The 13,731-nt window shown below is 41.4% G+C and overlaps 1 protein-coding gene across 2 annotated transcripts in view; it reads left to right on the forward strand.

The window, feature by feature from the left end:
* STX18 (syntaxin 18) overlaps positions 1-13,731 on the forward strand; it is a 129,872-nt gene that overhangs the window by 102,495 nt on the left and 13,646 nt on the right. For both annotated transcript variants that reach the window (XM_012739700.3, XM_075992958.1), the window contains one exon: positions 8,158-8,270. In XM_012739700.3, the coding sequence (XP_012595154.1) occupies positions 8,158-8,270 (113 nt within the window). The remainder of the gene's footprint in view (positions 1-8,157; positions 8,271-13,731) is intronic.

Genomic DNA, 13,731 nt, shown 5'->3' on the forward strand with positions numbered 1-13,731 from the left:
CATGGGGGACACCTATACATTGGAAAGGTTGTGATCCAGTAACAGATACACATTGGGCACAAGTGGCCCTGTCATCGCCAAAGGGTTTGAAATATGCCCTCTTACTCTCCTGACCACTTTAAAGCACTAATATTTGGTTTATGATTTAAGTTGAAATAGCCATCAAATGTCCTTCTGGGTATATACTCTAATTAAAAACTATCTGAATTAATCAGAAACATTTTCCTTTTCCAGAATGTAACCAGGTTGTATATCACAGGCTGTTTCTTACAGAAGCAGTTCAAGGTAGAATCTGGAAATCAGGAGTAACCTCTGATGCTCTTTCCCAAGGGCTCAGAGGATTTTCTTTCTGAAGGCGTAATAAACGAGACAGAAGCCCAGGGACAAATCCAACTAACAACATAAGGCCTTTTCTTCTAAATGGCTTTTTCTTACTTCTCTGGTGTGTGGGGGTGCGGGGGTTGGGGAGTGGTTACATCTGGGCCTGTTTCCACCCATGGCTAACCTTGCTTTAAAGTCTGCTGCATTTGGTCCATCATTCCAACACATCACTCGGACTTGTACACTGATGTTCTTAGAAGTAGAAACTATGGGCTGATTCTCTGTCGTGAGGGAGAGTGAGAAGAATAAAATTTATTAGTCTGAAAGATAATGGTTTCTTCTAACATTGGGTAGATTATAAAACAACCAGATCGTAAGGCTGAGCAACTTCCTAGCAACTTCTGAGTTTATCAGTGTAGCTTGAAGTTTATTACCAGAATATTAGCCCATCCTACAGTAAATTCTAAAAGGTAATATAAGTGAGAATTTCCTACGATACTCTGAGGAAATCCTGGGGATCTCAATAAGGTTTACTATGAAAATAGTCCAGTAAGTTTGAGAAACAGTGTTCAGAGTTCTCAGAGTCTTTCCATTGTCACTGTGCCTTGATCACGTCTTTCCAAGAGGGAGCAGGACTGTTCTCAGCCTTGCTAACCATGGACCCTTTCTCTTGAAACACCTGGCAGACACACTTGAGAAAATACTGCCTTAATCCCATGGCCAGGTATATGATCTTGAGTTAGTTATTACTTATTCCCTTACATTGGTACAGAAGATCAAAATTTTGCTGAATTTTGTTTCTTCTCCTCCTGCTTTTTAAGAAAACATTGGTTCTCTTATAACACATACTGTCGCCATACTTACTTGGTACTTGAAGAATGTACACATACATTATCACATGTGATTCACTCCTCTCACCCAACTAGATTGTGAGCTTGAGGAGGGCAGGATTGCATCTTTAACCTCTTTTTACCCACAGCCCCATGCCCATTATTCTGCACATAGTAAGAACTCAGTAAATGTTGCCAATAATTAAAGATGATGATGATAAAGATGAGGGGAAAATGATATAGTATAATATTAGATCCATAGCAGTGATTTTTGTCTTATTCACTGGCTGGATCAGGGGTCTTGTTCATTGCCTTGAAAAGGGATGAGCAAACTATCACCTGTGGGCCAAATCCTGCCCTTGGTACAACCTTTGAGCAAGCATGGTTTTTATACTCATAAAGATTTGTGTTAATTAAAAAAATAGATAAGAAAAATATGTGACAGAGACCACATACAGTCTACAAAGCCAAAAATATTTAGCATCTGGGCCTTTACAGAACAAGTGTGTTGACCCCTGGCTTAGAACAGACTTCCCGAGGTTGAAGGACCACTTTATTGTGTTTTCTTTTACGGTCCATCATGGACTGATGTGTATTCTACTGCGCATGACAAGTTCACAGCTTATGCCACAGATAACTCACCACAGTGGTCGGATATCTGAGCTAGTCTATGCCCTGTGCAGTGAGATGAGACCACTGATTGATGGCAATGTCAGATTGCTATAAATGTTTCTAAATGCTTACTCTTCATTTTTGTACTTACCTTGTAAGCAGACCAATAATAAATAGTATGTGGTCTGGTACCAATGCATGGACCATATTTTGAGTAGCACTGGCTTTAGAAAATCACTAGTATGTAGTAGATGCCCATTAAATATCTGTTGAATGAGTGACTGAGTAATGGTAAAGATGGTTTAATCAAGATGGTATGAGATATCGTCTATTCTTTGTAGTATACAGTACCTGTGCCTGAGTAGATGCCAATTCTGAAAGCCAGTTTTGAAATTATAGTACTTTGATATTATATATCAAAAATATCTTCTTTCTACCTAGATCCCTTGTTGGGGGCATGAAAGAAGTATAGGCATACCTCAGAGGTGTTGCAGGTTTGGTTTCAGATACCACAATAAAGCAAATATCATAATATAGTGAGTCACACAAATGTTTTGGTTTCCTAGTGTATGTATAGGCTGTGTTTACACTATACTATAGTCTGTTAAGTGTGCAATAGCATTATGTCTAAAAAAACCAAGGTGTACGTGTACCTGAATTAAAAAATATTTTATTGCTAAAAAATGCTAATAAACATCTGAGCCTTCAGTGACTCATAATTTTTTCACTGGTGGGTCTTGCTTCAGTGTTGATGGCTACTGACAAATCAGAGTAGCAGTTGCTGAAGGTTGGGGTGGCTGTGCCAGTTTCATAAAATAAGACAATCAAGTTTGCCAACATTGATTGGCTCTTCCTGTCATGAAAGAGTTCTGTCTAGCATGCAATGCTGTTTGATAGCATTTTACCCAAAGTAGAACTTCTTTCAAACTTCAGTCAATCCTTTCAAACCTTGATGCTACTTTATCAACAAAATTTATGTAATGGTCTAAACCTTTCTTGTCATTTCAATAATGTTCACAGCATCTTCACCAAAGTGAAGGAGGAAATTATGTCTCAGGAAACCACTTTCTTGGCTCATCCATAAGAAACAATTCCTCATCTGTTCAAGTTTTATCATGAGATTGCAGCAATTCAGTCACATCTTCAGGCTGTACTTCTAATTCTTTTGCTATTTCTACCACAAATGCAGTTACTTCCTCCACTGAAGTCTTGAATCCCCCCCACCCCCAAGTTATTCATGAGGTTTGGAATCCATTTCTTCTAAACCCTTGTTAAGGTTGATATTTTGACCTCCTTCCATGAATTGTGAAAGTTCTTAATGGCATCTAGAATGATGAATCTTTCTATATAGTTTTTAATTTACTTTGCCCAGATCCATCAGAGGAATCACTAGCTATGGCAGCTATAGCTTTATGAAATATATTTCTTAAATAATAAAACCTGAAAGTAAAAATTACCCCTTGATCCATGGGCTGTAGAATGAATGTTGTGTTAGCAGGCGTGAAAACATTAATCTCTTTGTAAGTCCCCATCAGAGCTCTTGGATAAACAGGTGGATTGTCCATGTGCAGTAATGTTTTGATAAGAATCTTTTTCTGAGCAGTAAGACTCAATAATTAACCATGCTATAAACAGATGTTTTGTCATTCAGGCTTTGTCGTTCCATTTATAGAACATGGACAGATTAGATTTAGCATCATTCTTAAGAGCCCTAGGATTTTTGGAATGATAAAAGGCGTTGGCTTCAAGTTGAAGCCCCTAACATGAGAGTCAGCCTGCCCTTTGAAGCTTGAAAACCAAGCATTGACTTCTCCTGTCTAGCTATGAAAGGCCTAGATGGCATCTTCTTCCTATATAAAGTTATTTATCTCCATTGAAAAATTGTTGTTTAGTGTAGCCACCTTCACCATTTATCCTAGCTTGATATTCTGGATAACTTGCTTCAGCCCTCCATCAGCACTTCTTGCTTCACCTTATATGTTATGGAGATGGCTTCTTTCTCTTAAACCTCGTGAACCAACTTCTGCTATCTTGCAGCTTTTCTTCTGCAGCTTCCTTATCTCTCTCAGCCATCATAGAATTTGAAAAGAATTAGGGCCTTTCTTTGGATTAGGTTTTGGATTAAGGGAATGTTGTGGTTCGATCTTCTATCCAGACCACTAACACTTTCTCCTTATCAGCAATAAGACCGTTTTGCTTTCTTATCATTTGTGTGCTCACTAAAATAGCACTTTTAATTTCCTTCAAGAACTTTTTCTTTGCATTCACAACCTGGCTAACTGTTTAGTGCAAGAGGCCTAGTTTTCAGCCTATCTCAGCTTTTGACATGCTTTCCTCACTAAGTTTCATCATTTCTAGCTTTTGATTTAAAGTGAGAGACAGTATGACTCTTCCTTTCACGTGACCACTAAAAGGCCCTTGTATGGTTATTAATTGGCCTAATTTTAATACTGTTATGTCTCAGGGACTAAGGCAGCCTGAGGAGGAGCATAACAGCTAGTCAGGGGAACAGTCAGAACACATACATTTTTTTATTGTTTTTTATTTTATATGGTTGTGGTTCATGGTACCCCAAAACAAATACAGTAGTAACATCAAAGATCAAAAGATCACTGATCAAAGATCACTGATCACAGATCACCATAACAGATATAATAATAATAATAAAGTTGTAAATATTGCAAGAATTACCAAAATGTGACACAAAGACACAAAGTGAGTACATGCTATTAGGAAAATGGTGCCAACGGATTTGTTCAATGCAGGGTTGCCACAAATCTTCGATCTGTTTTTTTGGGGGGAAAAAGGACACAATATCTTGGAGGCAAGGAAGCTAAGCGCAGTAAAACAAGGTATGCCTGTGTAAGAGCTATGCTTAAATCTTAAATAATCTCTTCTGTGTAATATTTGTATAGGGCTTTATTTAAGGTTTGCAAAGACCTCCCACATATTTTCTTGTTTCAATACTAAAAAGTCTGTCTTTCTTCCTCTTTTCTGTCTCCTTTTCTTTTTAAATTTTAAATAGAATCCTGAAGTTTTTTCAAATATGGGACCTGGAAACAGATGTTGGTCAGGTAGAAACTGTGTTGATTGCAGTTCTGAAATGCTTAGCCTTCAGTTTGAGAAATCAATTTAAATAAATCATGGGGCATAAACAGATCTTTTGATGACTTAAAAAATTGCTCTTTTTCTAATTGTCTTCAACTAGTAAATTTGTAATTTCTCTGAGGATTTCAGTAGACATTCTGGGTATAATTAGTCTGTTTCTATCACTTAATAAACTCCACTTAACTTTGTCTAAGTCTGCTGTACTGCAGTCTTTCAGTCATTTTAAATTGAAAACTGGCACATTAGCATAGTCTGGACACAAAGGATGACAGACATTAAAGGAGCCCTTATTTAAAAGTTGACTAAGCCCTCTGCCTTCCTAAACAATTCAGTCCTGCAGCCATGAAGCAGGGGTTGTAAGAAGGGTGTCTACAGTGGTGGGGAGCAGCATTTCGTTTGGAGTACTGCATCAGAGCCCAGCCCGAGCTGGGGGAGGAAGGTGGCTCAGCGTGGGCAGGCAGAGCCCCGGCAAGGAGAGAGGCAGATTGGCATCAGGGAAGAGTCCCTGGTAGAGATGAGGAGTGGGTTATATATAGGGGAACTGACCATGTAGTAAATACAGAAGGATATTAGAAGCCAGGTTTCTCACTATAGGAGACGTTTAAGGTGGAAAGCCAGAATGAACCCTGTGGCTGTGCATTGGAATGAAAGATACTGGTGTGAATTCATGGTTTTCAATTACTAAGATCAACATAGCAATAAGTATGGTTGTAAGTGTGTGTATGTATATGTATGAAAATGCGTGGATATATTCACAATCTCTGGCCACTGAGAAAGCCTGGAAGCAGTGACACCACAGTAGCAATAAGCATACTTCCACCACGGTCTTGGCTCCTAGATACCAATTTCACCCTCAGAGACCCAGGCTTCTTGGAGAAATGGCTGATTCTTAGGCTGCGGCAAGGAACCTGTAAAATGAGCCTAGAACATTCGGTTATATCGCAAAGTAAAGAAGGGCTATGATAATGATGCGAACATATCTAAAGGACACAGCAGTCAATTTGAAGAGACTTCTACTGGCCAAATGGGGGATAATTTGAGCATAAAAATAAATGATAGTAGCAGATTATAATACATTGACTGAAACAGGACATTATGAATTTAGATAGGAATAAATAAATGAATAAGTTGAAAGTTTGAAATAGATACATAGTGTCAAAGCCCTCACCATACTTATTAATTACAAAGTGGGAAAGATAACTTTCCCTGGGAGAGCCTGGCAGCCACCACCTCCATCAAATGGGCAAAGTGAAATCACACACAGCCTGATAGAATGCAACCAAAAAAGGGAAGCAGTATCACTTTTGTGATTTCTGACAAAGACGCATAACCTGAATCCAACAGTAAGGAAACATCAAACTCAACATGAGAGACCTCTTACAGAATAACTGGCACATTGTTGTGTATCAGGCTATGAAGCTCAAGAAGACTGAACAATTGTTCCAAATGAAGGAGACAGGAAAAATAGCAATGAGATATAATGCGTGATTCTGAGCTGGCTCTTAATGTTATAAAGGATGTTATTGAGATAACTGATCAAAGTAGAATGGAGTCTGAGGAAAAGATGGAAGTAATGTGGGAATATAAATTTTCTGCTTTTGATGGTTATATTCTTACCATGTCCAAGAATGCTCTTATTTTTAGGGAATAGAAAACATTCGAAGGTAAAGGGGATCAGGTTGGCAACTTGCTCTCCAATGGTTCAGGAAAAAGGGGTTCTTTGTACTACAGACTTTACTTTGTGTGATTGTTTCACAATAAAATAAATAAAAACTCACAAAATACCATTTCACACTTATTAGACTAGCTAAATTAAAAATGGCCGATGTTGGGGAGGGTGTGGAGCAACTGGAACTCTCATACATAGCTAGTGGAAATATAAAATAATTCTGTCTTAGAAATAGCCAGATAATTCTTACAGACTTTTTGAGCACAAAAGTCCTTTCCCATGGAACATGATGATTAGCGTATACCCTACATGGAGCAGCTGTTAAGAGTGAGGGGTCCAGAGCTGGATTCCCTGAGGTCATGTCCCAGCCCAGCCATTTGCTGACTATAATTTGAACTGGGCAAGTTTTCTAACTTATATATACCTCGTTTCCTCCTTTGTAAAAAGGTCTTTAATACTAGCACCTACCTTATCGGGATGTTTTGGAATTACATAAATCTATCCATGTAAAGTGCTTAGAAAAATGTCCAGTACATAAGCCCTCAATAAATGTTAGCTGCCACTAGTAATATCATCTAATATGTATTTACGTTGTTCTTTTAATTATAGTCTGTCTGCCTAACAATATGGAATTTATCCTAGATGGTTTTAGAACTCTGTCTATAATTTTCGTAGTTATATAGATTCTAGTAAAGCTGTTACAAGGCCTGTTTCATAACCAGTTTTTTTCTCTTATTAGCCATTTACTGGTATTTATAATGCATTCATTCATTCAACATATATTTATTAAACACTGAATGCCAGGCACTAATCCAGGATCTAGGGCTAAGCAACAAGCACAGCTCATAAAGGCAAAGACCCTCCTCACAGAATGTACGCTCAGTGGAGCAAGGCTGACAGTCAACAAATAATTAATAAGGTGTTAGAGACTGTGATAACTGTTGTGGAAAAGACAGGTAAAGAGGAACAGGAGGAGCCTTTCTTAGATAGGAAAGTCAGAGAAGGGTTCTCTAAGTAGGTAAGGTTGTGCTGAGCCCTATAGGTGGACAAGAAGATAATAGCATGGGAAGGAGCCCAGTGGGGAAAGAGGCAGGGAAATGTTTATTTAAGGATATGTGCTTTCATAGTTACATTGTTTCAACATAGTGCTTACATATGTGTATGGGCATATATTAATGTGTGTGTGTATATATTCAGCCGTACTTTTGCATTAGTGTAAACTACTGGATTAGTGTAAATCCAGTTTCCTGGGTTTGCTGAACATGGGACAGTCAGCTTTCACTGCCCACGTGTTGAATGTAGTGTCCAATCTATGGGGGGGTGTATTCAGCACTTACTGACTGCACCCTCCCCCTGTATGCTGGTCACTGTGCTGTGGCTGGGAATGCAGAGGTGGGTGCACAGTCTCTATCCTGCAGGCAGCAATGCCAGTGCCTTGTAAAAAGTGCCCCATTGGAGGTGTGTCCAGGTGGCCACTAGGCCCAAAGGCAACAACTCTACTCCCCTGTAGAGAGGCACAGAACAAAAGTACAGGGTCACATTTGACTCCCTTCTGTTGTCAAAAAGGAATCCATGTTATGGAAGTAAAGTAGTTGACTGCTGATTATTCATTTCTAGATCTAAGCTGGAACCAGAGCCAAAGACAAAAACAAGAGAATCCACATCTGAGAAGGTGTCACAGAATCCTTCAAAAGACTCTGAGGAAAAACCTACCACTGAAGAATATCCAGGTATGAATTAAAATAAAGATATTGCCTTAAATTTCTTTCTCATGACATGTTGGCAAGAATACAACGTAGGGAAAAAGGATCACAGACCCAGAAATGTTGGGGTATTTGTATTTGCATAAAGCAAAGGAAGTATAAGGAGGTGGCAGCCTTTTTTTCTGTCACAGAGCTTAATGACTACTGCAGAGGCAGGATGGGAGGGTTCTCCAGTCACCAGGACACTGGCAGCGTCCAGAAGAGAGCGTCTGCTGGCGCTGTGCATGGGCTGCCTGGGGACTGGAGCCCCAGACTCAGGAGGAAATATCAGAGCTGCCTGCTCAAGGAGTCCTCCTTGGCGACAGTGCCCTGTGGCGTCAGCACTGCCCCTGTGTGGAGCCGCCAGGCCCGCTTCAGGGTGCAGTGTGCCATCTCAGTGGGCTTCCACAGCCAGTCAAGCCAATGGGACGAAATGCAAGTCTGGGTTTATGTGCTTCCTGTCATCATGGATACGAGATGGCCCATGACTTAGAACAGGTCCTGACACACAGTGAACGCTGAAGAAATACGGGGTCTCCATAAAGTCTGCACGTGCAGGGGGACTTACACAGGGTGGCCATAGATGTCTTTGATCCTCATGTCCAGCCAGCGCCCTGCCCCACGTAGGGGTGCCTGCTTAGTTTGCTGTGTCTCCGAGTTGCGGTGGGTGGGGGGTTGCTTTGCTTGAATCCCAGGGTTACAGCTGAAGCCAGGAGAGGCCTGAGAGTCTTCTTAGCATACCCTTCTGTGGTACACAGCAGCTCTCGTTCACTCCTTCCAGATACCTGGCACATCCCAAATGTGTCACAGAATTTACAGGCTGAGTATCCCTTATCCAAATGCTTGGGACCAGAAGTGTTTTAGATTTCAGATCTTTTTGGATTTGGAATATTTGCATTATACTTACTAGTTGAGCATCCCTAATCCAAAATCCAAAATGCTCCAGTAAGCATTCCCTTTGAGCATCATGTCAGTATTCAAAAAGTTTCAGATTTTGAAGCATTTCAGATTTTGGATTCTCAGATCAGAGATGCTTGACCTGTATCATCATCCTTACAGTAGCCCTCTGCAAGTAGAGGACTGTGGGGGCAAGCTGGGGACCAGGTGGGTCTGGAGCTCGGTGCAGGGGCTGTGACTATTGAGACACCCGGCAGAGATGCTGAGCAGGGAGTTGGATTCATGAGGGAGTCTAGAGGTCAGGTGACAGGTCTGTAGGTAGCACTGAACCCTTGAGAGAGGATGAGATCCCTGAAGAGTGAAGGTAGCTGGAAAGAAGAAGGAGGAGGACTGAGCCTTCCTGATACTTCCTGTCTCCCTGTCTCCCTGCTTTCTCTCTCCCTGGCACTTTTCACTAACCTTGTATGTGTTTTATTAATTTTTATAAGTTTTTTGTTAATTAATCTTTATTATCTGTCTTTCCTATTAAAACATAAATTCCATGAGGACAGAAATTTCTGTATTTTGTTAACTACCATAACACTGGTACCCAGAACAATGCCTGGCACATAGGAGGCATGCAGTCAGTATTTGTTGAGAAAACAAGTGACTAAATGGAGACCCTGTGTGGTACACTGATTGCTTTTTGTTGCTGTGGAAGTATTGCCTGATGTTAGAGAAACCTATTGCTTCTGGATGGTAGAAAACAAGTTATCAGAGTGAAGGAATGTTGTTCTTCACGGCTTACATTTTTACTTTAAAGTCATTATTTAGGTACTTTATAATTACAAGGTCATCTCCTGACAAAAGCAGCCCGCCCAGCACTGAGGGAGAGCGCTCGGTTACACCGTCTGGCATGTGGAGACAGGTGGGCTAGTGAAGGGGCCTCTTCAGAGGCAGTCTGGCTCCCACCCCCAGCTCTTCCTGGCACTTCTGAGCACACCTGTTTTCCTATTTTAAAAATGAGGGTGATAATACCTACCTTCAAGGATGTGGGGAGGATAAATGGTAGTCATTGGGGTTAAAAACTTCTGTTTCAAAGGACACTATGAAGAAAGTGAAAAGACAGTTCACAGAATGGGAGAAAATATTTACAAATCATCTAATAAGGGACTTGTATCCAGAATATAGAAAAAACTTACAGCTCAATAATAAAAAGACAAACCAATTAACAAATGGACAAAGGATCTAAGTAAAATTTTCTCCAGGGAAGACATACAGATGATCAGTAAGCATGTGAAAAGATGTAAAACATCATTAGTCATCAGGGAATTACAAACCCCAACCACAGTGAAACACCAGTTCACACCCCGAGGGTGGCTAGAATGAAGAAGACCAATGATACCAAGCCTTAGCGAAGATGTGGAGAAATCAGAGCCTCACACAGATGAAAGCTCTCCAGGCAGTGAAAAGGCACAGGAGGGAGAAATGAGCTTGGCATATTTAAGCACACGTACATACACACAGATGCTTGTGTACACACACCCTTGTGAGGAAGGGTTGGGGCAGGGGACAGGAAGGGCGGATGAGAAAAGACGGGGCAGGGAGAGGCCTAGTCCTCCTGGGGAGCATAGGTTTGGCTTTGACTCTAAGTGCAGAGAAAAGCCCCTGGAGGTTTTTAGGCTGGGGAGAGACTCAGTCTGGTTCACATTTTAAACCCCTGTGACTGCTGTGAGGAGTTGGAATAGAGGCAGCTAGCATGTCAGGAACCTCCTGCAGTGTCCCTGACATGGGCTGACGGTATCTGCAGTGAGGGTCAGGGGCCCAGGTGGAAGTAGAAGTGTGGGACTCAGCTTGTGCTCTGGAACCTGAGATGAGCTAGCAGTAGGCTGTGAGATGTGTGGGACAGAGAGTAAGCTAGGACAATGGTAGGTTTGGAGCTGGAGCAACTAGTTGGAAGGTGGCATCACTGCCTGAGCTGGCTGGAGGTTTGGCAGCAAGCTGGGAGGAGTGGGCAGGAAATGGAATTGCAATTCTGATTTATACATGTCATATCTGAGATACCTGTTTGATATGCAGGTGGAAAAGGAGTCAGTATTGGAGTGAATGGGAAGAATGCAGGGCTGGAAATAGGCGGTTGAGAGCTGTGAGCCTGGATATACCCGCTGAGAAGAAGGTACAGGAAGGGAGATGCAGGCCAGGGCTAGCCCAGGGGAAAGGCCTGCCCTGCCTGCCATGCACCGCCTGCTTTCTAGGGCCGTTGATGTTCCCTCTCCATCCCAGCCTTGACATTGGCAGGTGAATCTTGTTAACATGCTGTGTATCTGCCCTTTCCTTTGTGCCAGTTGGAAGATGGTTTCGACCTGTACAGACATTTTTCTAAGTTTATCTACAGTTACCAAAAAGATTTTTTTAACCTGGGCTATATGCACAGTGTTCTTTTATTTATTTTTGCGTTTTAGTTTTTACATTTTTCTTTTGACACTTGCAATGTATCTTAGACAAAATATATTTTGGTATAGGATGAGGTGGTTTAGTTCCAGGCAGAGAACAGTGTCTTGCCTGTCATACTCCTATTTTAAAAAGGCACTACATTTGTTATTTTTTTCATTTAGTTAGCAATGTTAAGCACCTCTGTGTTCACAACTGACCTCCTGTCCATATCTGATGTTTAGGCCTTTTTCTTCAGCATTCCTGCCTAGTCAGGATGAGATCTTCTCGTACCCATTTGTAATTTGTTTCCTGACGTTGATTTCCCCTAGCACTAGGATGGATGTGATTGCTTGTGAATCCTTATCATCATTTTTCTCAAGTGACTCCTGGTCCCTGCACTCAGGGAGCCCAATTGATGGGAAGGATAAGATGCCAGCTCCTGGCAGAAAGTAAGTAGTGCACTAAGTGGGGGGCAGAGGTGAGAGGACAGAGTTCAGAGTTCAGGCAGAGTGTCAGGGCGACTTCAAGGGAGGCAGCACTGGGAAGGGTGTCTGCTCTAGACAGAGGGAGCAACACAGGCAAGTGCCCAGAGGCCAGAATGCAGGAAGAGTGGAATGGAGTCCGGAAAGAGGACACCTGGGGTTTGGTGATGCACAGGAAAGGGGAGAAGAAGGGGGATTAAGGTTGGAAAGGTGGGCTGGCCCCAGGGCACAGAAGTCTTTGAATGCCTGACCAAGGAGTCTGGACTTGGCTATGCTGGCACCAGGGCACTGGCAGTCTGAAGTGGTGAGTGCTGTGCTTTTAGCATATTCTGAGAACAGCAAGTCAGGAAGGCTTCAGATGGCCACAGACTTGAGCATGTTGTAGAATATGAGTTCTGCTAACAGAACTTTCTCTTTCTAACTCAGAGTTAATCTGTGCTTGGTTCAGATATGAATGAGGTTTCTGTGTTTCCAATTTTGGTGTTTTTATCCTTAGTAAAGTCAACAACAGTAAAAATGTATAGTGGGTACCATAGTGAGGACAAGTTGGAGACAGTGAGCTCTTGGGGCGGCATAGCAGGTGAATGAAAAGTACAAATGTTCCTGCCTGAAGAATATCTTCTCAGAACAACACCCAATCTAAAGATGACTTCAGCCTGTCTTTTATAAACATGTTTTTCTATAATGACAGTTCTGGCCAAAACAGCCATTTTTTAACCCTTTGCACTCGCTTGCTTTTTTCTCGATTCCTTTATTCTACTCGGGATTTAATTTTTTAAATACCCCAGATTTTACAAAGTGTGGCAGTAGAATAAAAAACTGGAGTTTCTTTTCATACAAGCTTATTTGGATTTTTTTATATTTCAAATTATTTATACATTCAAAGAGTAATTTTAATCTCTATAATTTTTGCTAACCGTGTTGAGTCACACTCGACATCTGAGTGCAAAGGGTTAAAAGCCTGCACTAAATCATGGATGACACAGAGATTTTTTCTTTGTGAAGACATAGTCCCAATAATAATTATAACTTTCATACATGTCCTGCTTCATCTGCTTTCTCTAAATCATTACTATCGTTATATTCTTTTCCCCTATTTAAAAACCCTGGACTTGTCCGCATTTCATGGGGCTAAGATCAACTATGGGAAATTTCCTGAGCTTGAGGAAGAAAGGAAAAAGCAATATTTGCCTTTGAGTACTTGGCAACCCACTGATAAGCCCAGAGGCATGGCTAAGACAGGCAGACACAGAGTGACTCAGGGATGAATCCCTGCTATCCCTCTCCCCTCTTCTCCCACTCCTACCTCATTTATGAACTTATAGATCTCTCTCACATCATCCTGAATGACAGCAATCTTTCTAGGAGCCAGTGGCATTGTCACCATCATGTGTTTATCTGATGATGCTCAAAAAGTTCTCTAGATTAAAATGTTCATGCACTCACCCTCAGCAGTTCCATGCTGTGGCGTCTGTCCTGGGAGAGTACTCCAGCAGGCACACAAGCATGGACTGGGACATGGTACCACTGTGCTAGTGAAAAATCTGAAATAACTGAAGGATTATCAGTGGAGTTATGGTTACATAAAGAATAGTGTATCCTCAAAGCTGAGCACCACAAAAACCCCTCAATAAATACTAGGGGTCAGTGTGTCCATT

Source organism: Microcebus murinus, chromosome 16 (genome assembly GCF_040939455.1).
Source record: "Microcebus murinus isolate Inina chromosome 16, M.murinus_Inina_mat1.0, whole genome shotgun sequence".
Taxonomy (NCBI): Eukaryota; Metazoa; Chordata; class Mammalia; order Primates; family Cheirogaleidae; genus Microcebus; species Microcebus murinus.